At 39.5% G+C, this 27,773-nt stretch overlaps 2 protein-coding genes across 16 annotated transcripts; one reads left to right on the forward strand and one right to left on the reverse strand.

Moving 5' to 3' along the window:
• Window positions 1-103: 103 nt before the first annotated feature.
• Window positions 104-7,261, reverse strand: gab3 (GRB2 associated binding protein 3). 3 transcript variants are annotated; one of them, XM_080435483.1, is made up of 10 exons: window positions 7,108-7,261; window positions 5,153-5,453; window positions 4,171-4,300; window positions 3,608-4,074; window positions 3,127-3,176; window positions 2,737-2,983; window positions 2,219-2,306; window positions 1,901-1,985; window positions 1,571-1,645; window positions 104-1,196 (listed from the first exon to the last, which is right to left on the reverse strand). In XM_080435483.1, the coding sequence occupies exons 1-10, from the start codon at window positions 7,177-7,179 to the stop codon at window positions 1,059-1,061; spliced, it is 1,653 nt and encodes a 550-aa protein (XP_080291609.1). In that variant the 5' UTR covers window positions 7,180-7,261; the 3' UTR covers window positions 104-1,058. The 3 variants fall into 3 exon arrangements, with proteins under 3 accessions (XP_080291609.1, XP_080291610.1, XP_080291608.1); XM_080435484.1 differs by having other exon boundaries at window positions 1,901-1,955; window positions 2,737-2,986; XM_080435482.1 differs by having other exon boundaries at window positions 2,737-2,986.
• A 2,814-nt stretch (window positions 7,262-10,075) lies between these two features.
• aifm1 (apoptosis inducing factor mitochondrion associated 1) lies at window positions 10,076-27,686 on the forward strand. 13 transcript variants are annotated; one of them, XM_080436478.1, is made up of 26 exons: window positions 10,076-10,362; window positions 12,875-13,008; window positions 13,268-13,388; window positions 13,595-13,618; window positions 13,915-14,043; window positions 14,564-14,632; window positions 14,828-14,899; window positions 15,171-15,242; window positions 15,483-15,554; window positions 16,892-16,963; window positions 18,297-18,368; window positions 18,541-18,612; window positions 18,728-18,787; window positions 19,161-19,288; window positions 19,440-19,570; window positions 21,781-21,871; window positions 22,062-22,146; window positions 22,225-22,301; window positions 22,460-22,568; window positions 22,658-22,765; window positions 22,883-22,971; window positions 23,194-23,334; window positions 24,064-24,206; window positions 26,244-26,368; window positions 26,871-27,061; window positions 27,168-27,686. In XM_080436478.1, exons 1-26 carry the CDS (start codon window positions 10,263-10,265, stop codon window positions 27,237-27,239), a joined length of 2,559 nt encoding a protein of 852 aa, XP_080292604.1. In that variant the 5' UTR covers window positions 10,076-10,262; the 3' UTR covers window positions 27,240-27,686. The 13 variants fall into 13 exon arrangements, with proteins under 13 accessions (XP_080292604.1, XP_080292599.1, XP_080292605.1 ...); XM_080436473.1 differs by having other exon boundaries at window positions 10,077-10,362; window positions 18,716-18,787; XM_080436479.1 differs by having other exon boundaries at window positions 10,077-10,362; window positions 18,731-18,787.
• The last annotated feature ends 87 nt before the right edge of the window (window positions 27,687-27,773 follow it).

Below are 27,773 nucleotides of genomic sequence, written 5' to 3' on the forward strand. Positions count from 1 at the left end.
TTCTTCATTATTACTTTGTTGAGGAGCCCCCCCCTTGCCAAAAAGAAGCAAAACAAACAACAACAAAAAACGAAAACAATAACAACAACAAAAACTCTTGTGTTGACCTACTGGTATTTATAGGATGTAAAACAAAGAATAAAGGATTGAACACATAATAATGATAACAAGCTGAAAACAGATAAGAGATAAATTATTTAACTTATTATTGAGAAAGATACATGCTGGGCCACAGAAGCCCCCTTTTAATGCCCAGATTGCCCACAATAGTTAACGTGCCCCTTATGACAACATTATGAATGGTTCCAATCTGAAAGCTTCGGAGCCTAAATTTAATAGTCCATTCATAGGCTTCGAACAAGACAAATAGTCGATAATTAGGCTTATGGTTAGTCAGTGCCATTTTCAAAAGTTCATATCATAATATATCATAATATCCTAATATGAACTTCATAGTTAAAATCTAAGACAAAATGCCACTAAAACAAAATGCCCTTTACCAAACATTGTAATCTTAGTAAACTGTTTACCCAAGAGAGAGAGAGAGAGAAAGAAACTATGAATGATATGTGGAAACACCAGTCCATTCAATCCAGTTTAAAATGTTCCATCATGTGGGAGGGGAATGTTTACACTTTGAGTATCATCCAAAATAATTGACTTCTTTACAAACACATAATTAGCCTTATGTCTGTTGATCCTTTAGTTTAATTTGGACTTAAACACTGATATTTCAAGAATCATTCTTAAATTGGCCAAAGAAATCTGTTTTCCAAAAAGAGGAAACAGAATTTTTGCAATGTCCTTTGCACACACACACAAAAAAATACAGTTTAAAAATTGTGACACAGATTGTGATTAGGCAATTTTTACAAGGGATGCAGCCGTTAATCAAATTTGTCTTTAGAGTGAAATATGGTGTCTCTTCTATTAGAAACATAAGTCTTATAGACTTTCAAAGTGCTTGTATGAGAGAATTAAAAAAAGATTCCACCGATGAACCTTATTAGCCAATACCTTTATTTCTCTCCTGTTGAAATGAAATGTACCTGATATTGTCATTGTGTATTTTCCTTGTATGATTTAAAATTTTGACGGACATCATTCCACTCCATCTTAGTGTTTTGCAGGGCCTGAGTCTTCTGCTCGTCCACCTGCACGTAATCCACTCTGTGCTCGTCAACCAGAAGAGGCTTCTGTTAAACAATGAGAAAAGGTTGGTTGGACTGAAGATCTGGTCAGACAAAATACAATTTAAAAGATTATTATCCCAAAATGATTGTTAATTATATTCTGCTTTATCAATAGAGATTATAGAGGTATTAGGCCTACTATTAGTTGTTAGTTTGCATTTCCACTGCTGTCTGTCAGTTTGGATCCACTGTCTTAAGCATAATTTATACATTGCTGAAAATCAGTTATTTGTGGCAGTTTACACGGTCTTATGTCGATGCACTATAAATTAGGCTTACAGGGTCAGCAGCTGTTCAATAATAAGAAGTATTCAGTGCAGAAGACTTAAGTTAAAAAAAAAAAGGAAAAAAGTGCAGTGTATTGAGTGACAACATACCTTGTGTGTAGGAGAGGGGGATGCAGAATTGAAATCCAAGGATAGGTAGTCGAGGTTTGATCTCCTAGCCCAAGCCTGTATAAAAGAGAAACCATGAACATCTATAGTCAAAGTCATTGCTGTTGATAAGACCACAAATACTTATAATTCAGGATAACAAAGTCTGTATTCTTAGTACAAGATCTCTGATCTCTCTCTCATGTCAGGTAAAGGGAAATGTTGTAGTTAATTCATTGAATCACTGAGTTGTTGTAATCAAGCCTTAACCATTATTATCTGGATTTTTATTGAAAAACGTGGTGATTTCAATAGCAGTGAAAATAACTTTACAGTTGTGTTGCAGCTTGTGTCTTCGTCTTCTTTATGTTCTCCATTCTCATCATGTCTTCTCTCAAGAAGTAAAAAGTTTGAATTGCTGGGATTAACACAATTGCAAACATGCAGGAAGAAAGAAATTAATTGAGATCAACAACTGTTGTGCCGGCAGTTAAATAAATCTTATCTGCCTTAACTGAGAAACTAAGAAATATTTATGAGGGCAAAAAGTATTAAAGGAGGTTACTGTAATTAACTGAATTTGATCTCATATCTAAAATGCTATTGTTCAATGTTATTCTTCATTGATTTATTAACTGTATTCAGTCTCACCTTAGATCAGTCATGGTGCTCAGAGGAGGATGGCTGGGACATTCTTTAATTGTAGCTAGGTCTCTCAAATCAAGGGGCGGGGGGCGAGCTAAGGTTCAAGGAAAGACATAATATTGGACATGATCCTCTAATCTGTAACTCAAAGACAGTCTTAAAATATTTTTACATTAGTATATTTATTTTGTTTTCTATTCTACATAAATCATTCTATGGTGACATATACATTAGTTCAGGAAGGTAGTATTTTGATAGATAGTTGCAGGATAGAATAAAATGTACCTGTTATTTGCAATCTTTTATGATTACAAAAGTTCACCCAAGATTGCATAAAGGCATAAATATCTTATTTTATTGTAGATGAGGAAGATAACAATTTATTAAAATCCAGACTGTTAAAAAATCTTACGAGGAGCCCCAGCAAAAGATTGACTCGTGTAACAACTACGGTACCTTGGTTTGCCACAGAATATCATGAACTATTCCAAATATTAACCATATGTTATAAAGCTTGCTCTCACCTGTCCTCGGAGGCTTGAGGTGCCGGTTAACTGGAGGTGGCACTAGATCTCCAAGCTGACACACAACAGAAGTAAGGCTGACAGGAGATTCAGCAGTGCAGTTTGTCTTGAGGAAGTTCATAGATATTGGGCTCATGGGGATATAACCATCAAACTCTTTGCCAGTAACAAAGGCAGGTGGAGATGCCATGGGGATATAATGGTCTGGGTCTTCTGCGTCATTTGGAGTTTGAGTCGTATTTAAAGGCTGCTGAAAAGACAATAGGTCAGAAAGTCATGTGCTGTGTCATCAATGTAAACACCATCTGTATCAATTATGTTGGACAATCAATAAACACAAGCCATTGATGACAATAATATCCTAGATCTAGAGTACATCATTTTACTCACCAAATTAAGACTCAGCATATTGACCCTTGATGACTTAGCCTCAATGTCTCCTAAAACAAATCATCAAAGATATTTCACTTTGATGTTTATAATTATAAGGCCTATTTCTAAGAAGACAGTCCCACCACCATAGATCTGGATGAGTCTATAGCTGCTGAATTTTGAATTAACAGCAGCATAGAATAAGATTCACTACTCAGGCTAGTTGAATGAGGGCATTAGTAACTTTCTCCAGATCACAGCATATCATTATATTTCTCTGTGGAAAATTTCCCAAAGAAAGTCTGAACTTGATTCTCAAAATGTCATAACATTTTACAGATGCTGCAAGTTTGCCAGAATAATCATGATGTTTTGTCACATTTTCTCCTATCATTTGTGCTAGACACTTCACTGGGATTGGGGAACCATCAAATGTTAGGTCTTCCTTATGTATATTTTAAGTCAATGTGTTGCTCTTCTGTTGACAATTATACAGTACCTGTTCTGACATGATCTAGGCTTGACAGAGTGAGCCTACTTGAGATCAGTGCAGGTTGGCCTGAGACTCCCTGTGCACTCATTCCCCATCGTCCATGAGCTCCTTCATCTCTTAGCTGCTCTGATAATGGTTTAGGCGGCAGTGGAGGAGGTGTTTGTCCATCAGTGTTTGCCTCCAATAATTCAGAAGAGAAATGTTTGTCAAACTGAAAAATGTGTGTTGCGCAGGAGCGTGCTAGTGGAGAGGAAGAAGATGCCGTCAACTTGCATGGCTTGTCATAGGCTAAAGGAGTACATGGTGCACTGAAAGGAGGATTACTCATCCTTCTATCGGTAAAAGTAGGGAGACCAGTGTGAGCAAAAGATGAAGCCATATTGATGGACAGGGATGAGGAAAAATTGTCTTCGACCATATCATCTGATGACCTCTGTTCCAGAGAGGTCTCTGAGTTAGAAAAACTGTCACATCTACAAAGATAAAAAATAGAAAACATTACATTTATTAAAAACTATAAAGTGTTGTGATTTTCCTCCCATGTAAGATGTTTTACAGATTGTACGTACCTAATGCTTACACTTCTCCCGGTCTCACACTGTGAGAGGAAGAGATAGTCCATTGGATAACTGTGTTCGCTTAACATGGACTCGTCATGATTAGTAGTCAATGGTGCAGCAGTTGAAGCATGATGAGGGCCTGGGGTGAGAGGGAAGAATGATTCCAGTTTTATGAGCAAGAGAGAGAGAGTGACACAAAGGATGTGTCTAAAACGGTACAACCTGTATTTGCTGGTTTGTGGGCAGACTTATAGGGGTAGTTGGGTTTGTTTATACGTAGATGTATCTTCACTAGCTTGACATTGGTACTTCAAAAGCCTGATGTGGCTAACTCAGGTACAATGTTAAACAGTCTGCATTAGCAAAGAACACTGTAGGTACACATTGTTTCTGTCAGAACTGGCTTAAAATTTCAGTGACCAGAGTCACTTTAATGATAGTGCTACTATTATACTAGGTTTTTTTCTACAGAGAATAAGTGTGTTTGCTAATATTATTAAAACTGCATTACAGGTTCTCATAAATTTGGTATCCTAGCGATAGTTTACAATTGTTCAGCAACTGCAAAACGAATGGTCATCATTTCCAGCAGTGGGTAGGCCCCCAGAAACAGCTTTAGTTTTTCTAATTTTTTTCCTCTGTCTCTGGAAATCATTGCCTACTCTATCTGTTTCACACAGATGACAGCGCTCCAACCGCCAGATATGATGCCCCCACCCCCGTTCTAGGGATTTCCAAGATGCTCTCAAGTCTCAACCACAGTGACTTACAATGCTAACTAAGAATATGGTTGTCAATATCAAGTGCAACCAAACAGTAAGGCCAAAAGCCATATTTTACCTGGCAATAACATTTATTGTCTGGCAATGTAATGTAAAATGTTATTAAAATGATCATGTAAATAAAGAAGCGCTTGGTAAGAAAATGAGAGCCACTGAGAAAAGTTTAACGTAACAAAAAAGAAAAAGAAAAAAAAGTATGTCATTATTACCTGCATCTTCCAGTGGTGCAAAGTGGCAAATTTGACTGATGCCCTGAATCCACCTATTCATCTCCTCTTCAGTCTTAGCCACCAGGTAGAATATGCGAAATGACGTCTTTACAACAAAGAGATGTTTCCCACTGAATGCTCTCTTTAGAATGAGTTGATCTGTCTGCATTTTCACTTCGCTCTCCTTCAGGTCAATGGTGCGGATTGGCTTTTTGGAGCTCTTACTTTGATAGTATTCCAGTACATCAGGATCGCCACTCATGCGGCCTCTTCGAAGCACAAACCAGCGTTTCCTCCATGTCTGTAGGGACAGAAGATTAGACAGAGTCACACATAAATTAGTTTGAACTGAACTTCAAACTTCAATGTTAATGCAGTTCATTCAAAGCACTGCATAATTCATATGCCCCCCCCCCCCCAACCCCATCCTTAAGCAAGCGACAGTCATACAACAAAGTATAAATTAGACTTTAGTCATGGAAAATAAATCAGAGCTCCTTTAGCAATGCTTTGCAGCTAATTCATCCACTTTACACAGCACTTGTTGCTTTTGCTATGGTCACTAAGCGGAACATAATTTCATGTTTCCCAGAAGTAGCCTACCAAGAAGAGGAAGTTCATTCTACGTGACAAAAAAAAAGCCAACACAAAGACATTTATTTCCTTGGTCACTAAATTTAACAAGAATGCTGAAACTGATCTCTCAGTTTCTAAATTTTTTTTAGATACCACATCTAAATATTCATTGATTTTAAAAAAGGTATAGGGAGGAAAGGCACACAAACATCCTAATGGTTGTTGACAGCAGCAGTTTAACATTTGTTTTTTGGTACATTGTGTGGTTAGGGTGAGGATTCTGAGAAACATTGCCCCAACCCTTTTTTCTTTTCCTTTTTTTCTCCTGTGTTTTGAATTCATATAGCATTAACTACATAGCCAATGAATCATGTGATTCCAACCTGCACTTAACATGCTATCAGATTCCTTGTTTAAATGAATTGTGTCATCTTCTGTGTATAAGAGAGAGGGAACTTGTGTACAGAAAACTCCATACTCCATACATCATCAGCGCAATAACAGAACACAACCAGTGTCTTTTCTTGGATCTTGGAAAACTGTGTCTTCGTTGTTTGCCTCTGGCTCTCACAAAACATCTAAACACAATTTTTTTTTAAAGTTTCTAGTCACTCTAATAATAAGCTTCCCTGCCCCAAACACACAACAGTGGTTTGGACCTAATGGCCTTTCCCATTTGTAAAGAGAGGAAGTGCAAACATCCATAAAAAAAAAGCTTGGTTGTTGTTTTTTTGTTTTGTTTTTTGCTTGTCTGGTCATTCTGAAGTACTGCAATGACAGTACTTCTCATGTTTCACAATGCACACCCTAATTTCAAAGAATGCCAAGCTAGCTTTCTCCCAAAACAGACTTCATAACACATGGCCTTCTCCTCCCAACGCTCACATGACCTCAGTAAACATACAACTACAATAGGTCATATTCATGAAAGTGTTCACATTTACAGTATTAATTAATGGGATAAATAGGCCTATTCAAAGTACATCATATATCATGAATAGTCTAAATGCTGTATTAGTTTATGATTCATGACTATCAAAATAATCCTTTCACATTACGCAACCAACCTCTCAAAAAATACTTTGCAATGGGAATGAGGAAGAAGATGTAAAGGAGATTATATCATGTAAACAACCCTCGATTTCACACAGCATGGAAAGCAATATCCAAAAATCTCTCTCTCTCACACACACACACACACACACACACACACACACACACACACACACACACACACACACACACACACACACACACACACACACACACACACACACACACACACCACTGCTCCACAGCATAGACTGGTATTACGACAGTTCAGGTGAAATGCATAATACCAACATAATAAACTGCTCTGCCCATTCCCCTGTACTCACATATCTCTTTAGTTTCTTCTCAGGGGGGGATTTAATGAGCCAGCCGGTGCAGACCACATCCCCTGTGCTCATCTTGACTGCACAGCGTGTTTGTCCTCAAGCACTACTACTGCTGCTGCGAAACCGAGAGCAACACTAGTCATAGGCATATCCTGTGTTCTGGTATTCAGCCTAGCCACACCAAAAGGAGGAAGTCGAGAAATTGATCACACTAACGGACAAGTAGAGAGAGGGGGGAGGCAGGAGAGAGAGGGAGAGAGAGAGAGAGAGAGAGAGAGAGAGAGAGAGAGAGAGAGAGAGAGAGAGAGAGAGAGAGAGAGAGAGAGAGAGAGAGAGAGGAGGGGGAGGAGGGGGGGGTGGGGGGGGGGAGTGGAGAGAGAGAGAGAGAGAGAGAGAGAGAGAGAGAGAGAGAGAGAGGAGGAGGGGGAGGGAGAGGGAGAGGGAGATGGAGAGAGAGAGAGATGGAGAGGGTGGAGGTGGGGGTGGGGGTGGTTTTCATAATAAACCAAATGCTGTGATGCTTTATTCAACTTGTTAGAACCAAGAGGCACACTTTGATGTGAGGTTAGCTCCTTGTTTTATTTCATAAAAGGTTCCCAGAAACATGCAGGGTTACAAGAAAAACCAGTCCAAAACAGGTTGGCATGCCATTTTTCAGAAATGTATTTTGTTTTGGAAAAAAGGAGGGATGAATAGATTGAGCTGTAGTTTGGTAGATTTTCGTTTTTTATGTACAAATTAAATTATTATGCAAATTGTTATACTACGTTCTAATTTTCTAATTTCAGGCCTTGTAAAATAAGTTAAGGAATCGAAAATGTATATACATAGCCTATATTATGGCTGTTCATAAATGAAATTTGTTGAGTTGACTCTAACAAACTCTGGACTTAAGCACTCTTTCATTTTATGATAGTATTTATTTACATAATTATGCATTTGTTTTCATTCAGCTCATTTTACAGGGAGAGTTCACATTAATAAACATTTCTGTAAATGTGCCACAGTTTTCATCTTTTCATCTGTGATCCCAGGACAAATATTTAACAAGCTCCATAAAAAAGAACAGGTGAAAACACAATTATTGGAACAGGTTACAAACATGCAAATCATATTAAAATGAATGAAAATAACAATAACTATTAATACCAAATCCAATTAGTGTAATAATACAGCTAATGCTACTTTTACAAAATGTAATACACAGGAAAACATACTGTAAGCATTAAGCAGATGTTATACATTGCAAAGGTTTAGTACAAGAAACAGATTGTGATACATGTAAGAGTAAAACAATACATGAATGACACTGAGTGAGCTAAACAATGAAACAGAGATGACAAGATAGAACATGCGATTTGGAATTTCGCAAGTGTTGACAAATTCACATGATGGACAATCTGGCAGCAGCAGAGAGCATGAGGTTCTTTAATGCTGACTGATTTGACTATCAATAAGTGTTTTTGTATGTGTTGCACTCGCTGATATGTAAGGCTCTGATTGAGAAGGTAGACTGACTATAGGAGTGTAGGTAGATACTTTTTGTCAGTAGGACAATGCAGTCCACTCTTAATCTGGTGTGGGAGTTGTGTATTTTATGAGACATAAGCAGTAGTTAACTAAAAGTGACAATATCATAGGCATACTCTGTTACAAGTAAAAGTCCAATATTTAACATTTTACTTCAGTAAAAGTACATTTTTATATCTAAGCATTTTTTCCCAGCTAGGGAAATTATATTTCATAAATTGTAGGTGATATTGTTTGTCAAAATAAGTGTTAATAGTACTATTCCAATAGCAATAATTTATATAGTGTTTGTTCAGTGACAGGGGTCTGCCTCTCCCCATCCTCCAGCTCTTTAGTAAACAAAAATACATGATTAAAAAAAAGTGAAATTTCAAGTGATTTGTTCTTACTGTATAAGTTTTATAAAGAAAGTAATAAACACATTTTGTTATTGTTATTATTACCACATATGTTCATGGCATGAAGCCTCTGGTTGCTTGTAATATCATTAGCTATCTAGGATTCAATTAAGTTAGTAAATTCTAGTTCCACAGATTGAATCTCAGTCAACTAAAGGCAACAAATGTATTGTTGTGTTGTTATGAATATTAAACTGGTGATTGAGCTGGAGAGAGATATTTCAGGTCTACAGCCGTCTACTCTAGATTCAACAAAAATATTTTGCCATGATGCATAATCAGAAAAGGCTCCTTTATTTGAAAAGGGCTTTTCCCCCCTTGCTGACCTTTGAATGGACACCAGAGGGCGAAATGTTTTACCCTCCCTGTAGTCCTACTGTTAACCTGAAGAGGGCAGCAACGCGCACGTCTGCTGCTGTGTTGGATTTAGAAGTTAGAAGTTTAAGTAATAAGTACCAGAGTGAGACCTTTCAGAAGGAAGATGAACAACAACCAAACAGCATTAATTTTTTACACAGTTTAGATACACTGGGAGCAATGAATCATGGGAATAGCTGTAAATGGCACACAAAAAAACAAGGAGAAGGAAAAATACATAATAATTATTCACCTCTAAGTTTTTGTTGTCTTCAAAATATTCGCCTCTAAGTTTTTGTTGTCTTCAAAATGTGGAGACAATCAGTTCGGTTCATGATTAAATTTAGTATGATGTTGCATGCTGTAGTTCCAAACCACAGAGGTATAGTTCCAAACATTGGAACTTCTTCATTGAGATATAACAAGCATTTCCGCATTGCATTCTTACAATGGGAGACTAATGCCGTGCGCCGAAAATCACCAATCTGCAAGCTCACAACGCGTAGCGGAAGTGACGCGTTGTGAGCTTGCAGATTGGCGATTTTCGGCACGCGATCTTTGACGCGACCCTGTCGTACGACGAGGCATAAAATCAGCCTGAAGTACGCCATTGACGTAACGTTGCGTTCGGTTTTCCATCCAGGTCTTCTCTCTACGCGGATTACCCATGATTCCTCTGGGCTCGATGACCTGCCTATGGCCTTGACGTAGCACTAGCGTGTGTGGAGCAGAGCGGCTAGCAACTACTGGTGTGTGTGTTGTGTTGTATGTGTGTGTGCGCGTGGATTGAATCCGGGGATAGCGTTCTCATTTCACGTCCAACATTAAGTAGTTAGCGGGCTAACGCTTAAAACGGAAGCAAGAGCCACCATGCTGAAATGTAAGACTGTGTGGAACAAACTTGCCCCCCTTGCCAGAGCCTCGTCAACGCTGTTGTGTCGCCGGCAAAACGCCGCGAGGAGAGCAGGAGGCAAGTGACTTCATGGCTGTCTTCTTTCAATGCTAGCTGGCTGACCTTACATATCAGCTAGTTCAGTGAATAATACAAATGTTAACGAATTTAAAGGAACATGTCTTACACTGTGCTCACACAGCAAGCAATACAAATGACATGCCTAGTTTAGACAGCAGGGGTTGTTTCTGTTTACGTTATGGAACAGTGAATGTATTAGCTCGGTAATCGGAAGACTCGCCCCAAAACACGCTCGCCCCCAGTGGTTCTTGTATTCGTGCGTTTGTTTCGCTGAGGACAAGGTTAGAAATTAAGTTTCCATAGCTTTACTGAGATTAAGTAAGGAATACGTTTAGGTTTTGGCACCGTTTTACTGGGGCTACCTTTAGGAATAAGGTTAGGTATTATGCATTGTTTACTGAGGTTACGTTTAGTAATAAGGTTAGGTTCAGACATAGTTTACTGAGGTTACGTTTAGGAATTCCAGGTGAATACCGCCGGATTTGCCCCGGGGCTACTGTGTTTTGGGGCGAGCGTTTTGGTATCTAGCTCTAAACGCCAGGGTAGTGGCAGTGGCAACAGATTGTAATCGTTTTGTAGTTGAGTTGTAGCGCAGCAGCAACGTCTTCATGTGATTGAAGTGTGTTAATGTTATGTTCATGTGATGTCATGGTGGGCTCCCCTTTTTCTGTTCTGAAAGTTGACTGTCATTTATTATTCCGACGAGGACACTGAGTCCTTGACGTCTGTGTTCATACAGAGTAAGGTCAAGTCCAAAGCACCCAAATGTTGCATAATGCATGTCATTCATTCATTTCTTGATCCGAGACTGTTTGTATATTTTGTGCCATTCTGTAAGTGCTCGTTTTGGATGACATTAAGCCATATAATATTAATAACATGCCAGCTAGAAACTCTGGATGTGTCAATGATCTAGCTATAATAATGGGAGAGCAGGGTGCAGACTTTGGAATAAGAGCCACTTGAGAGGAGACTAGTCCATCTGAGAACTGTGGTGCACTTTCCTCCCACATACTGGTTAAAAACTCCACAATCCAAACTCAAAATATTAGATTTGAAATAACCTATAAAATGCCCAGCTGTACACCAGATACTTTAATTGCATCTCTTGCATTTTTATGAATCTGCCAATTCAGCTCTATGACTTTACAAATAAAAGCAATATAGTGCTGCACCTTCATTCTTTCTGTGCGTGCTATTCGACTGCTGCACTGCAGTGATCTCTTCCATGGTGATTTGGTTCTATTGTTGTTTTAGGATTTTAACCACATGAAGATGGATAGATACTACAGTAGATACCTTTATTGACCTCGCAGGGGAATTTTGGTTGCCCAGAGCAGCACAGCAGTTACAATAGAGTTACAGATACAGAGTGAGGAAAGTATTGTCGGATACAGCAATACAAAGGTAAGAAGCACCATCCATGACAATAAGAAGCACCATCAGTAATGAACGACGGTATACAACAGTATAGTATACACCAACTATCCTGCACTATGCAGAAAAACAACAGTACCACCAGGTTATGGTGTCCTCATGAACCCTAGCGTCCCTATTCTGGGGCAAACATTCAGTGAGCTTGTACATTGATGGGCAAATTGTCAGCAAAAACATTTGGTGTAGAGCACACAGAGGTCTTCAACAGGGGGTCCTCAGAGTTGCTACAGGGGGGCCACCAAATCTTTGTGTGATAGGAGTTTTTCTATTAACCACTTGAACCCTAGCATCCCTATTCGGAGGAGAACCTTAGCCAAAAATAGCCGATCTACAAAACAGCAGACTAAGTACAGAGTACAGAGACCGGGCCTTCTGCTCAGCTGCTCCTCAGCTGTTGAAAGCACCACAGTCCGTTGACGCTTTTTAGGGGACTAAAAACCTTTTTTTTTAAAACGAGGCATTTGCCTAGATGGACTCAGTGATGCCGTGTTTTTTTTTCCTAACACTGACTGTATAGCTGACCTTTGATCTGAATTGCATTCATTTCACTGTTTTATTATTCTTATTATTGTTTTTGTTTTAATATGTAGCACTTATGAGATTTGGTTCAAATATAAAGTGTGTTACAAATAAAATGTATTATTATTAGAGTGAAAGGTCAAGTTTACTAAGTATTGACAGTTTTTAAGTGGTTAAATGTTTGACAAAATACACATTAACAAGTCCCTGCTTCATCTCCCTCTCAGCTAGGGGGTCCTTGGCCTAAAAAACTTTGAGGACCCCTGGTGTAGAGGGAAAAAATAAGGGGGCCTAGTATAGACCCTGTCTGGTCAATGCACATCTATAAGGTTTAAGTGATTCATCCTCCTGACAGAGGTGATTTTTCCCCCTGTCATTTTGTTAACTGGATTCTGTAGGTTTGGAATGCAGTCTGAGAAGTGATTCTTGCACTTAATATAAGCCATAGCTGCCATGGAAGACATTATGTTTGGCAACATTGACCTTGTTTGTACACAGACATTCATGTACTTTTTGGGCAAATCTTGATATTACAAATGTCTTCTGTTTACAGGACTGAACAATGGCAGTAAACCAGCGCTTATACCAGTGGCCCACATGTCAACTGGTGGTGCAGGAGGTGGCGGTGGGGATAACAGGCTATACTTCCTCCTGGTTGGAGCAGCCACTCTCGGTGGTGGAGTTTATGTAAGTAGAATGTCATGCCCCTCTGTTGTCTACTAACCTTTTTTTTTTCAAATCACAAAGTAGCATAAAATAATCATTTTACAGTTTTATAGACTATTCTCATTCTGAATCATGATTTTCTGTGGACCTTGTACTTTTTTGGGGTCACCCTGTTGGCAATTTTAGATTTTTAGTAGGCTAGAGGTAAACCATAGTCTTTGGCCAGAATATCTGCTAATGATTCCTGCCATGTTACAAATGATTTTGTATGTTTTTCTAGGCATTCCAAACCATCAAGGGAGACAAACAGAGATATGAAGATCGTATTTCAGAAATTGAATCCAGATCAAATAAGGACCCCACAGCACAAGTAGACACATACATGAAGCTAGACGCTCCTGGTAGGGACTGAATTTTTCACTGATCCTTTGAAGCTGGCTATGTTGCTGGCCTTTCTTATCACTAAAGCTTTCAATTATGCCTTTTAAAATGGTCCTCTCTGGGATTATATAAATCCAAGAAGTAGTATTAATCTATTCATAACTGTAGCCATTACAGCATTATTGTAAGTGCAGATTAAGTTACTTTCCTCAAATTTGTGTTTTAGCTGTACCTGCCGCAGAAACAGAAGGTGAGTTAATATCCCAAGGCTCTTAATGGGTAATTCATTTCCTCTTAAACATTTATACCCCTTATCAACTTTGCTTAATATATTGATAGTGAAAATATACTTTTCAGTCTAAAGAGCAATCTGAATAACCTAATAAAAAAGTGATTAGCCTTGAGCAGAAGTGTGTACATAATCTTAAACGCTGTAGTACTGTAATACAGTACTGTAACTAGTACTGTAGCTGGTGTCTAGGTATAGCTTGTGTTTGTGATTGATGAACGATGATAATGCTAATTATGTTATTTCTCATCACAAAGAAGTGAAAGAGCAGGCCTCTGAACCTGCAGCAACTGAAACGGAACCACCACTGTCAGCTGAGGATGTTAGCCCTCCAGCACCTGTACATGAAGAGCCAGCTCCCAGTGAAACAGCAGAACCGTCCCCAGGTTCATCATTTATATTTTCTCATCTATTTAGTCATTTGTGTGTAATATATCATGTTTGTAAAGCCCCTAAGTCTTGGATTGCCAAATGTAGGGAATAGCATATGGCCAGAGGCCTGTTCCCAGATATATGAGTGTGAGCATGCATGCTTAAGAAAGTATCCCCTGCTTAAAGTGTGTGTTTGTGTGTGTGTGTCCGTCCGGGGTGGGGTAGTGTATACAGCTCTACACGGGTCCAAAATGGCCGACCGTATCCTAATGGACCCGTGGCGATTGGTTCTGATGCTTTTTTTAATGACAGACTCGAATGTTAATATACCTGTTAAATTTGTTCGGAGATCTGATTGGTTCCGACAGTTTTTGGACCCAAACCCTAATTGGACCCGAGGTAATAGAATCTGAGCCAACCCAGACACAATTGCCCACCTGGACCTGTATGGGTCCAGGTCTGAAGACTTTATATTACCACGGTGCCACAGTCTCCTAATTGCATCTAATCTCAGACTATGAATTGTTTTAACAGCAGCTGAGTCAGTAATAGAAACAACCCTTGAACAACCAGCAGAACTACCTGATGCATCAGTAGTTGAGGGTAAGATTCACCTTGGATGGTTTAATGAATAGCTTGTATGAGAATTAAGCAAATATTTCATGGAATTCTGATAAAGTCCAATGCATCCTGAGGCACTGGATTTGCCAAACAGAGTCATACATGTCTTTTGTTAAAGATTATTTTCTTTTGCCATCGTCTAAAGTTTGCATAACATTGTTAACATTATGCTAACAGAAACAGCGACTCCATTAGAACCTTCCCCACCCGAGCTTACAGAACAGCCTGCTGCACCCGTTATAGAGAGTGGTAAGCACTCTAACCAATGCATGGAACAACTGAATTTCATTTTAATTATAAATGTTTATTTTACCATTTTTCCTCATATATATTGCATGTAAATGGAACAAGTTTTTAATGACATTCTACCAACAGAAGCTGCACTTACCTTGAGTCTCTGGAGTTTTCTACAACTTGCTTTCACACACTCTGGTGTTCTGATGTTTAAGATTAATGTGATTTTTGCCTTCATACAATGCAGCTGTTACAATGTACAGTATTATTGCTACTATGCTAACAGAACCAGCACCTCCATTAGAATCTTCCCCAGCTGAGCTTACAGAACAGACTGCTGCGCCTGTTGTGGAGAGTGGTAAGCACTCCAACCAGTGCATGATGTAACCATTGACTTATATTTACCACATTATGAGGTTGTTATCACTTTAAAATCATATGTTGCATGAAAATGGAGCAAACCTTTATTGGCATGATGCCAGCCCACCTGACTCCTAGTCCTATAGAGAGTTACACATGTTTTTCTGTTTAATTGCATTTTGTATTTTTTTTGCCATCATCTAAAGTTGGCATAACATTGTTAACATTATGCTAACAGAAACAGCGACACCATTAGAACCTTCCCCACCTGAGCTTACAGAACAGCCTGCTGCACCTGTTATAGAGAGTGGTAAGCACTCTAACCAATGCATGGAAAAACTGAATTTCATTTGAATTATAAAGATTTATTTTACACTTTTTATCTCCGCCAGGCCGAGGGCGTGGCCGACACTATGTTTTGCACCCTGTCTGTCCGTTCATCCGTCCGTCCATCCGTCCGTCTGTGAACAGCTTTTACTCCTACAGATTTTGTCCAAACGTCACGCAAATCGGTACACAGTATGTATATAGTCATGTGATCAAGATGGTTCTGTCTGATTTTTCATATTCCATCCTGATTGGCTAAGATTGGCATCTAAAGTTTGGAGGAGTGGCTCGTTTTGAACAAAATGCCTCAAATCATGAACGCAGCGTTGGATTGCAGTGAAATTTTGCGTGCACGTTCCCACTAGGTTGAGGAAGAAATGCCACCCTTTTCACATTGGCCTGTTATAGCTCCACCAGCAGGCTGAGTTTTGCATTATTTTTTTTTTGTTATTACTCCTACTGATTTTGTCCAAACATCACGCAAATCGATACACATTTGTCACATTATCTCTATGGTCATGTGATCAAGACGGATCTGTCCGATTTTTCATATTCCATCCTGATTGGTGAATTCTGAACATTACTGGCCCACAATAACCTACCTGACCTGGCGGAGACCTGTGCTCCAAGGAGCACCTTTTCTTGTTCCTTTATATTATACACTGCATGTTAATAGAACAAGTTTTTAATAGGGATGTTCGATATTGGCTTTTTTGCCGATATCCGATATTGTCCAACTCTTAATTTCCGATTCCGATATCTACCGATATATGTAGGCTTTTTTCACCAAAAGTAAACTAATTGTCGGGTAACAACATCACATATCTAATCAAATATAATTGCCATAATATCTAATACAAATATCTAATAAATCTAATATGATACAGTAATGTTGATTGTGAAGTGGAAGTGGTTGTATGTGTACTCGATACATAGCGAAATACAACGTATTAATCAGTTTAGGCCTCACAGATGCGCAACAGACGGTAAAACAAACAAGTTGATTCTTCTGCTGTAGATTTTTAAAATAGCTTGCATAAAAACCGATACCGATATTTTCCGGTACAGCCTTTTTTATGCTATTATCTGCCGATAATATCGGACATCCCTAGTTTTTAATGCCATTATCCCAACAGAATTGGCACTTAGCCCTATCTTGAGTCACTGGTGTTTTCTACAACTTGCTTATACACACTGTATTGTTCATTGGTTGAGTTAAACATGGTGATCTGATGTTGAAAGTAATTATTTTTTTTGCCTTCATACAACGCAGCTGTGACAATGTACAGTAGCATAACATTGTTAACCCTATGCTAACAGAAACAACGACTCCATTAGAACCTTCCCCACCCGAGCTTACAGAACAGCCTGCTGCACCGGTTATAGAGAGTGGTAAGCACTCTAACCAATGCATGGAACAACTGAATTTCATTTGAATTATAAAGATTTATTTTACACTTTTTATCTCCGCCAGGCCGAGGTCGTGGCCGACACTATGTTTTGCACCCTGTCCGTCCGTCCGTCCGTCTGTCCGTGAACAGCTAATTACTCCTACAGATTTTGTCCAAACGTCACGCAAATCGGTACACAGTATCTATATAGTCATAGATCATGTGATCAAGATGGTTCTGTCTGATTTTTCATATTCCATCCTGATTGGCTAAGATTGGCATCTAAAGTTTGCAGGAGTGGCTCGTTTTGAACAAAATGCCTCAAATCATGAACGCAGCGTTGGATTGCAGTGAAATTTTGCGTGCACGTTCCCACTAGGTTGAGGAAGAAATGCCACCCTTTTCACATTGGCCTGTTATAGCGCCACCCGCAGGCTGAGTTTGCAGAACTCTTTTTTTTGTTATTACTCCTACTGATTTTGTCCACGCAAATCGATACACATTTGTCACATTATCTCTATGGTCATGTGATCAAGACGGATCTGTCCGAATTTTCATATTCCATCCTGATTGGTGAATTCTGAACATTGCTGGTCCACAATAACCTACCTGACCTGGCGGAGACCTGTGCTCCAAGGAGCACCTTTTCTTGTTCCTTTATATTATACACTGCATGTTAATAGAACACGTTTTTAATAGGGATGTTCGATATTGGCTTTTTTGCCGATATCCGATATTGTCCAACTCTTAATTTCCGATTCCGATATCAACCGATACCGATATATGCAGGCTTTTTTTCACCAAAAGTAAACTAATTGTCAGGTAACAACATCACATATCTAATAAAATATAATTGCCATAATATCTAATACAAATATGTAATAAATCTAATATGATACAGTAATGTTGATTGTGAAGTGGAAGTGGTTGTATGTGTACTCGATACATAGCAAAATACAACGTATTAATCAGTTTAGGCCTCACAGATGCGCAACAGACGGTAAAACAAACAAGTTGATTCTTCTGCTGTAGATTTTTTAAATAGCTTGCATAAAAACCGATACCGATATTTTCCGGTACAGCCTTTTTTATGCTATTATCTGCCGATAATATCGGACATCCCTAGTTTTTAATGCCATTTTCCCAACAGAATTGGCACTTAGCCCTATCTTGAGTCACTGGTGTTTTCTACAACTTGCTTATACACACTGTATTGTTCATTGGTTGAGTTAAACATGGTGATCTGATGTTGAAAGTAATTATTTTTTTTGCCTTCATACAACGCAGCTGTGACAATGTACAGTAGCATAACATTGTTAACCCTATGCTAACAGAAACAACGACTCCATTAGAACCTTCCCCACCCGAGCTTACAGAACAGCCTGCTGCACCGGTTATAGAGAGTGGTAAGCACTCTAACAAGTGCATGGAACTACTAAATTTCATTTACATTTTGAGGTTTTATGCATTTGTCATTGATTCTCTTCTCTTCAGAATTACTGTCCTTATGTTGAGAATTAATCTTATTGTTGCCTACATAACAGCAGTTGTAATGAAATGTTGCTACTATGCTAACAGAACCCACAGCCCCAATAGAATCTTCCCCACCCGAGGTTACAGAACAGACTCCTGCACCTGTTGTGGAGAGTGGTAAGCACTCAGACCAGTGCATCAAACCAGTTATTGCCACCATTTCTCACAGTGCAAGGGATTATTTTGTGTTAATGGCTTAATGCTGCGGCTTTACTAACAGAATCTACCCCAGCAGCAGAACCCCCAGCAGCAGAAACTGCAGTACCTCAGTCCTCAGTGGTTGCGGATAGTGGTAAGATTTTTTTACAGACTGCTGGAGATGGGAAGTTGGGAACTCATGACAACAATATGTTTTAATATTAAAAAACCTTCTCTCCTTTTCATTTACTTTTAACGTTTTCCCTCATTACAGCTGTGTCCTTGCCTGGATCCTTTGGATCTTTGTTTGGTTCCGTGTAGTGCTAAAGGTTAATCGCTCACACATGAAATCATGAAACACTTTATTGATTTATTGATCCCATTTCACTCTCATTCCCTTCAGGAGTATTTTTGCAAGTCTATTTGGCTGCTGATCAGTACCTAGACATGGCTCATGTATTGACTTGTATATATTCCATTCTCTCTCTGTCTCTGCTTGCTCTCTCTCTCTTCTGCTCGCATGTTAGCTCCAGCAACCGACCTTGTACCTAGCCTACCCAAGATCCCCTCACATGCCCCATATCTACTGATTGGTGGAGGTACAGCCTCCTTTGCTGCTGCCCGGTCAATCCGAGCCAGAGACCCAGGTGCCAAGGTCAGTAAGGCCTCTGTTGAAAGACCAGGTTCACAATTTAACTAGTTGTGGTTTAATAACATACTGTATATTTGGACTCTGTTTTTCATCATTACATCTATGTTAAGCCAGATAAATACCTGTTTTGTTTTGTTACATACTTTGCCACCAGGTATTAATAGTGACAGAGGAGCCTGACCTTCCATACATGAGGCCACCTTTGTCTAAGGAGCTATGGTTCTCTGATGACCCCAATATGACAGACACCCTACGCTTCAAGCAATGGAATGGCAAAGAGAGGAGGTGTGTTAAATGAAATTAATTTAGAAACATAGAGCCTGCACATCCACTCTGCTGATCCGGTTAAGGATAAATGCACAAAAAACAATAATGGGGTCTGTTGCTTGAAATCTCCCAGTGTTTATTGCAAGATCGCAATAAGTGATCTTGTTATAAAAGTAGATCACTTTTATTGCAAGATCTCTTCTTATTATTTGCCACATAGGCAGATTTTGTTGTTTGATTTCCAGTTCAGGTTAAACCGGTGACATAATTAACAACCAATGCCCCAAAAAGTCCCTAAAATCTAATCTTAATCACTTCCTGACTGTCGTACACACATTTTATGTGATTATATTGGCAGGTGTTAATGATATAGTACTGTAGAAAGAGAGGAGAATTTACAACCAACAATTATGTGACTGCCAGTCTGTCCCCTGTCAAATCCCATAGCTCAATGTCCCTCTTCCACACAGAGCTGATTTATTATGGAGACACTAGAGAGCGGTGTTACCCTATTGAATGTAAACAAAGATGGTGGCCGGATGGTGCCTAACAAACATTCTTGTTTTGAACTTAAACTGTACATTAAATATATATATCTGAAGACATTTAAGGTTACAAATAGGCAATGCATTAACATAAACGTGATTCGGCACTGCCTTATTGCAGTGCGTGACGCATCACGAGTGTGTCGCGTGTCGTTGCATTTAGATCTGAAGGGACGAGACGATAGACAGAGACTGTGAAAGGCTTAGACCCACCCAGCCCCTTTCACTGGGAAATAAGTCACGATATGGTCGGAAAAAGCAATAAGCAATTTAATTTCTTATCCTTCTTCTTTGGGCTAGTTCCCATCGGGCTCGTCTCAGGCAGCAGATCATCATTTTCCATCTGTTAATAATAATAATACCTAGAATTTATATAACGCTTTTCTAAGTACTCAAAGTCGCTTTACATGTGTGTGTGCGGGGGCTAGGGGGAGAGGAGAAAGAAAAGAAAACGGAAACCTAATGTTTTCTGCATCTTCCTTGATCACTCCAGTCACCTGCATGTCTTCTCTCACCGCATCCATAAACCTAATTTTGGCCTCCATTTTCCACTCTTGCCTGGCAACTCAATCTTCAGCATCCTTCTCCCAATGTACTCGTCATCCCTCCCCCGCACATGTCCAAACCATCTCAACCTCGCCTCTCTTGCTTTATCCCCAAACCCAACCTGGGCTGACCCTCTAATGTAGTCATTTCTGATCTTGTCCGTCCTTGTCACTCCTGAGAATTGTAGCATCTTCAATTCTACCACCTCCAGCTCTGCTTCCTTTGTACAGCTTCCCTCTCACTCTTGCTGGTACCCTTCTGTCACAAATCACTCCTGACACTTTCCTCCATCCGTTCCACCCTGCCTGCACTCTGTTCTTCACCTCTCTTCCACAATCCCAAAAGCCATTTCATTTGGTCTTTAAAAACTACAGCAGATTAAAAACATGACAGGCTTGTAAGCAATGCAGTGGCTAATTCAATGAATAGTGGGTGTGTTAGATTTAGTTGTGCCAATTTGCAAGCATAGAGAGTATTGTCATTACACACCTAAATCTAACACAACCATTATAAATTTGATTAGCTGCAGCTGTGCCACTTACTTCACTGTATACTATAAGTCAGACTTACAGTCATACACGTCGAGAGCGTTATAGCCAACGCAAGCTGAGGCTTCAGAGGTGACAGTTTCCCATGTTGTCTTGCAGGCTGTGGGAAGCGCCAGTCAGAGGTTAGAAATGGTGTAGTTTGTTTGAGTTTTGTTGGAGTGACAAGCGAAATGGCTCCAAAATGGAGTCAAACACAGCACTTATTTCCTATTGGTAGACGCCTGGTCAAAGTACACCAGTGGTGAACTCCTAACTCCAAACTTCAAACGTGTTTTCCCCCATAGAATGGAAGTGAACGGGGGAAGCTGACACTTTTGATGCATATGAAGCGCATGTGTGACTGTGACCATGCCCTTATACAGCCTACCATATTTTTTACCCTGCTAGTTTTTAACCTGAACTTGAAAACAAACTATGTTGAATTAATGACATGATATTGGTTTGTCCATGCCTTCATTACAGGCCATCATTCTGACCACCACTTAAAATACTGAAGAAGCAGAAATGGAAATACTGGCATTGTATCAGAATTTATTTTACAATGAAGCAGTCATCCAGTGTTTTTAATAACTTTATATGTGTTTGCCAGTATCTTCTTCCAGCCACGATCTTTCTACATTGATCCTGAAGATTTGAATGGTGCGGAACATGGGGGAGTGGCTGTGCTCACTGGAAAAAAGGTTAGAATGGAACTGTTTTTGCATACGGGTTGGGCAATTCAATTTCATACATTGTTTGCTTTGTTATTTCTGCTTTCTTTGGTGTGCATTTCTATTTTGCTTTACAACTTTACCACCGAGTATGAAGTAAAAGTAAAATGGCTGCCGTGTGAATATGATAAATTACATTCAATGTTGTTGATCCCTTCAGGTGGTGCATATGGACGTGAGGGGAAATAAAATACAACTTGATGATAAAACCGAGATTTCCTATGACAAGTGCCTGATTGCCACAGGTAAGCCACATTAAAAACGTATGTATAACATACCCTTTGCCTTAAATTATGTAGACATTAATATGAATTTTCCTCTAGGTGGACAGCCAAGAAATCTTCAAGTAATTGAAAGAGCAGGAGAGGAGGTGATGAAGAGGACGACTCTATTCCGTAAGGTGAGTGTTCTGCCAGCAGGGGGGGGTAGTTTTGCTTCACTCTGACTCCCGACAGCTTCACATAAGAAACTCAAAATAATGGGAATAAAGTGTTAGTCTAACTGCAGATCTTATGTGTTAAAGTCTTGAATGAACGTAGATTTTGCTTGCATCCCCAGGTTGAAGACTTCAAAGCATTGGAAAAGGTCTCCAGAAATGCCAAGTCCATCACCATCATTGGAGGGGGCTTCTTAGGCAGTGAGCTGGCCTGTGCCCTTGGCAGGAGATGTAAGCCTAGCAAAGAAAGGGGAAGTGACATAAGGAACATGACTATACCAGTGCTGAACTCTTTTGTAAGATTTCACTCTTCTTTTCAGCAACTGATGGTGGGTTGGAGGTGGTCCAGATGTACCCTGAGAAGGGTAACATGGGAAAGGTGCTTCCTGAATATTTGAGCAACTGGACAACAGAGAAAGTCAAGAGAGGTAAAATGTTACTTTTGCATTTCAGCTTGTGTTCCCCTCAACTTCAAACAAAACACAGTTTTTTTTTAATTGTTTTCCAATGTTATCCATTGAGTGCCTCTCTCATGGGTTTTCCAGAGGGTGTAAAAGTCATGACAGAGGCCTTGGTGAAAGCTGTGACCTTCAAGGATGGCCAGGTTGAAATCAAACTAAAGGATGGCCGTGTGGTGAGTCCAAGTTACTCAAATTAACCACTTAACTACAGAGATGTTCTAAATTATTTTGAAAATGGCTGATCTACAATTTCACAATGTGAGATGTCACAATGTTCAGCTTTTTATTTTCACCCAAAATTGGTACGCTAGGGTTAAAGTGGTTAAAGTTCAGTTCTTACATGTAGTAGAAATAGCTTATTCTGACTGTCTGATTCTCTGATGTTCCAACTATAGGTGACAACGGATCACATTGTGGCTGCTGTGGGCCTGGAGCCCAATGTTGACCTTGCCAAATCTGCAGGTCTGGAAGTGGACGCTGACTTTGGTGGCTTTCGGGTCAATGCAGAGCTGCAGGCTAGATCCAACATTTGGGTGGTAGGTTCTAGACTCATTTGACTGTTGTTGAAATACTACAGTTACAATACAGGCCAAGTCAAACTTTGTTTTGGTGGTCACAAGTTTCATGTTTGAAGATGAAGTTCATATTGTGACAGTTCTGACCTACTACTGTGCCAACGTTCTGACCTACTGTGCCTACAGTATGACCATACCCGTCTTTAGAACAATGCCATTAGTCAGAGACTATGTTTTCAGTCTGTAGTTGCTCTTGAAACGAGGAATTACGCTAAACAACATATCAATGCCCTTTTATATTGTATTTGCTGTGTTTTGTGGATGTAAAAGGCTTGTTGGAATAAAACTGACATAATTATGATTTACAAATTACAATAGATTAAAGTTCCAAAAAGCTTCCTTTCCATCTAGAGATTAAACCTTTGAAGAATGTATGTGTACATACTCTACCCCACATTAGCATGGTAAGAAACTTACGGATTGGGGAAGTGTATTAACACACTTTTTTTGGTCAAACTTTATTAAGGTCATACAGTAGCAATCTGGTTTGTTTTTCATAGCTACATGGAGGCAGATATCACACATTGACACCAGACACGATGCATCTCTGTAAATGTGGGCTGCAGAACATGTGCTTGTCTCTTGGAGTGGCAACTATCTCCCCAAACTGCACTCAAGAACAAGTACGATGTTATGGTACAAGATGTCATGCATAGTACATATCCTCCACTGTTCTGTTCTGTGCTTCAGGCCGGAGATGCTGCATGTTTCTATGACATCAGACTGGGACGCAGGCGAGTGGAACACCATGACCACGCTGTTGTGAGTGGTCGGCTAGCAGGAGAGAACATGTCAGGCGCCAACAAGCCCTATTGGCATCAATCGATGTTCTGGTGGGTGTTCATTGTTCAACAACTTCTATTTCCGGACAGTTTTCCTAACTAACTAACTAGAGGTTTTCATTGGTCCAAAATACAAGAGCCCCTCCCAATGACAATTGTGGCTCCAAGCTTAACCCATTAAGACCTGAGGCCGCTTCTAAACATTTTCAAAATCCTAAAAAAAAAAAATCGAGAAAAAATATTTTTAAAATAATTTTCACGATTTTTCAAAAATAGCAGATCTACAAGCTCGTAGCGCGGCACTCGGTGCCGCGCTATGAGCTTGTATATCTGCTATTTTTGAATAGCCTAAAGAAATCTAAAAGTGACACAGATGCGTCCCAGGTATTAATGGGTTAAACTTGTGTTACAACGGAGGGAAAGGGCTTCAGCCGTAACCCAGTGTAACCTGGGGATTGTGTAGATGGAAACCTGTAAAATGTGTTTCGTCACCATGTAGAGAGAGATGCTCAGACTGAAGCTATTGTCTTAAATACCAGAAAAGTATGAACATTTATTTTTATTAATTTATAAAATTATACTTCTGGAAGTAAGTGTAAAAAGTGCTTCTTGAGAATAGTCCCAACTACTAAATTATTTAAGAGAACTTGTGGTCTGTAGGAGTTGCCAGCAGATGGCTGTGTTACTTGGAGTCAAGAGAGCCTGCATATTTCAGACCACAAAGGATGTCTTTCCTCTTTGAAGGACAGAAAAGATAGCACCACTTTAACGGCAAGAGTGTTTTGTTGACAAGAATGCCAGAAGAGAAGTGACAATTTAATCCTCTCTACAGATGTGAAGGTTGTAATGACTGCATTTTCTGACGGCTAGTTAAAAATTAAAATTGGGCAGATTGTAATCCACCAAAAATCTGAACCATGAATCAACCTGTTGTGAGGGGTTCACAACATAAAAAAATGAGCGCCCACCTGGATAGCAGTGTTAATTTAGTTTTAGTCATAGTCTTTTGAATAAAATCATGTTAACGTGTTATCATGATTAACGTAGAAGGATGGCTGCCGGGTAGAATGTGGAATTGAGCTACACGACGCCAGGCGGTAAAACCTATCTTTTAAAAAACATTTGTGTTCTGAAATAAAGAACGGCATGAAGTAAGTGAACCTAATTTGGTGTGTGGGCTCACTATGCATGCTTGAATTTAGGGTGCAATATTTACATTTTAATAATCAAGGTTCAGCTGACTTTAAATGAAATTCACTCTGATCCGTGAGATGTAAACGCGTGTAGATGTGGGATGGACGCTGAGATTTGCTGAGCTGAGTGTGGCAACATGTTGATAAAAAATACAGGCATTTCAACTTTTGTTAATTATGGAGTCTGTAATATGAAAGCAGTTCTTAAAACGCACTCTCTCACTGAACATGGTTAAGATTGTGTCCAGACCTGAATACTTGAATATGAGAAATTACTGTAATAAAACATTAATGCCCCGGTGGCTCTGTCAGTTGGTGTGCTGACCACGTAGCTACTGTACAGCATTCTGGGTTTGAGTCAGCTCATCTCTTACCCCTCCCCCCACTGGGGCTAATGGGGCATCACATTAGACATAATTTTTAAAATTTCACAGCAAAATGAGCACGACCTGCCCTTTATATACATGTAGAGATTGATCAAGGTATAATTATCCATTAGCTTTTAGGTTGATAAAATGCTTTAAATCAGTTCCACAAGGATCAGCCAACCTTAAAAAGTCAGTGTTGCAATGTCAATACCTTTTATAATATACAGTATGATATGCTTAGGTTGTGTTCATAACTGAAGACGTCTTCATAATTGGAAATGTATTATGTTAGGATTTAAAACCACTACCCCATTATATTGCATAAATGTGAACGTGTATGCTGGACATACTTAAAGAATCACTGTCATTGAATGTTGTGTTACAAATCGCTTTCATTGAATGTTGTGTTACAAGCCACATATGTACAACGACAAGCAATACTTTACTACTATACCGTAGCCATTGTTCTGAAAACCTAAAATTTTAGCTGCTAATCACCATGCCTCCTGATCCTCTGTTTCACACAGGAGTGACCTGGGTCCTGACGTTGGCTACGAGGCAATTGGAATTGTTGACAGTAGCCTACCAACAGTAGGAGTATTTGCCAAAGCCACGGCCAAGGACACACCTAAAGCTGCCACAGAGAAGTCAGGTAGGACCATCCAGTCTTCTGTAAATCATAGTCAGATTGAGAAAAAAACTTGTTAATTCAGTTTAGAAGAGCCAGGCCTATACTGAAGGCACAGAAGACGATTATTTTGCATGGAAAAAAATGATTATGAACATTTAAAAGGAAGAGACGTTTCTCTATGATCTCTTGCACTCCTATGGCTGTCCTTTATTTATTTTTCAACCGAACCCAGTCCTGTATTATTTTCTACCGAACCCAGACCGACTGCTCTTGTATTTGTTCAGATGCGTTAAAACTAAACTATTAATTAACGCCTGTGTAAAACCTGCGTTAAAACTTATTCACCAATAAAAATCGCCTCTGACTCTGTGTGCAAGGGCCATAACCACCTATTTTGGTCATGTCAATGTAAGTGGAAAAGTTAATCAAATCTTCTAAACTATTCGCTGCAGGACACCATCGTACAACAAAGTATAAAATGGGGCTTATGTGGTTAAGGCTCTCTGATTGTGATTTATTGTAGGAACTGGAATCCGTTCAGAAAGTGAGACCGAGGATGTGGCCATAAGTCCAGTGGCCTCTTCCACACCGGCTCCTGCTCCGCTGCAGCAGAAAGATGAATATGGCAAAGGAGTCATCTTCTACCTGAGAGACAAAGTGGTGGTGGGCATTATCCTGTGGAACGTGTTCAACAGAATGCCTATTGCAAGGAAGGTTAGTACTGTCACTTTTCCTTATAAATCCATATGATTATTAAAATATAATATTTTATTATTTAAAGCATTTTGTAATCATTGCTGTATTATTTTCTTCTATAAAGATCATTAAGGATGGTGAGGAACATGTGGATCTGAATGAAGTGGCCAAGCTCTTCAATATCCATGAGGACTAGGTCTACTCTTTGGAGACTGAGGTTTCGTCAGAGGTTTCGTCAAAGCAGAGGCAAACATAGAAGTGGACTGTCACTGCACATGGCGGCTTTGAACTTTCACAGTCAACGCCAGGTTCTGGAAAATCCACTAATGCACATGAAAGGGTGAAACGCTGTACGTCACGTTGGAATATTTTCATATATTTGTAATTTGTACCAAATGCCCCGTTTTGTCGTTTGTTTTTGTTTTTTCTATTGAAGAAAAATCAAATGAATGGATCTCATCAAAATGCTACCCCCAGCTGTTATAGGCTCATGTTGCATATAGTGATCATCATGGTGTATATGTTTGCCTCCTACTGTGAGCTCTACCAGGATAACAATGTTGAGCATGGATTTTTGCTTTGCTGTGTGTTCAGAGCAGCTTATAATGACAAAGCCTGCAATAAAAGAAAAAAGTCTTTTTAACGTGACTGACTGCTTCTAGCAAATAGCTGATCTACCTACCAGCTGCACCCCTGCTCTTGGGGGAACATTCGCCGAAAATAGCTGATC

The sequence above is a fragment of the Gymnoscopelus braueri genome, assembly GCF_963280865.1.
Source record: "Gymnoscopelus braueri genome assembly, chromosome: 8".
Classification (NCBI taxonomy): Eukaryota; Metazoa; Chordata; class Actinopteri; order Myctophiformes; family Myctophidae; genus Gymnoscopelus; species Gymnoscopelus braueri.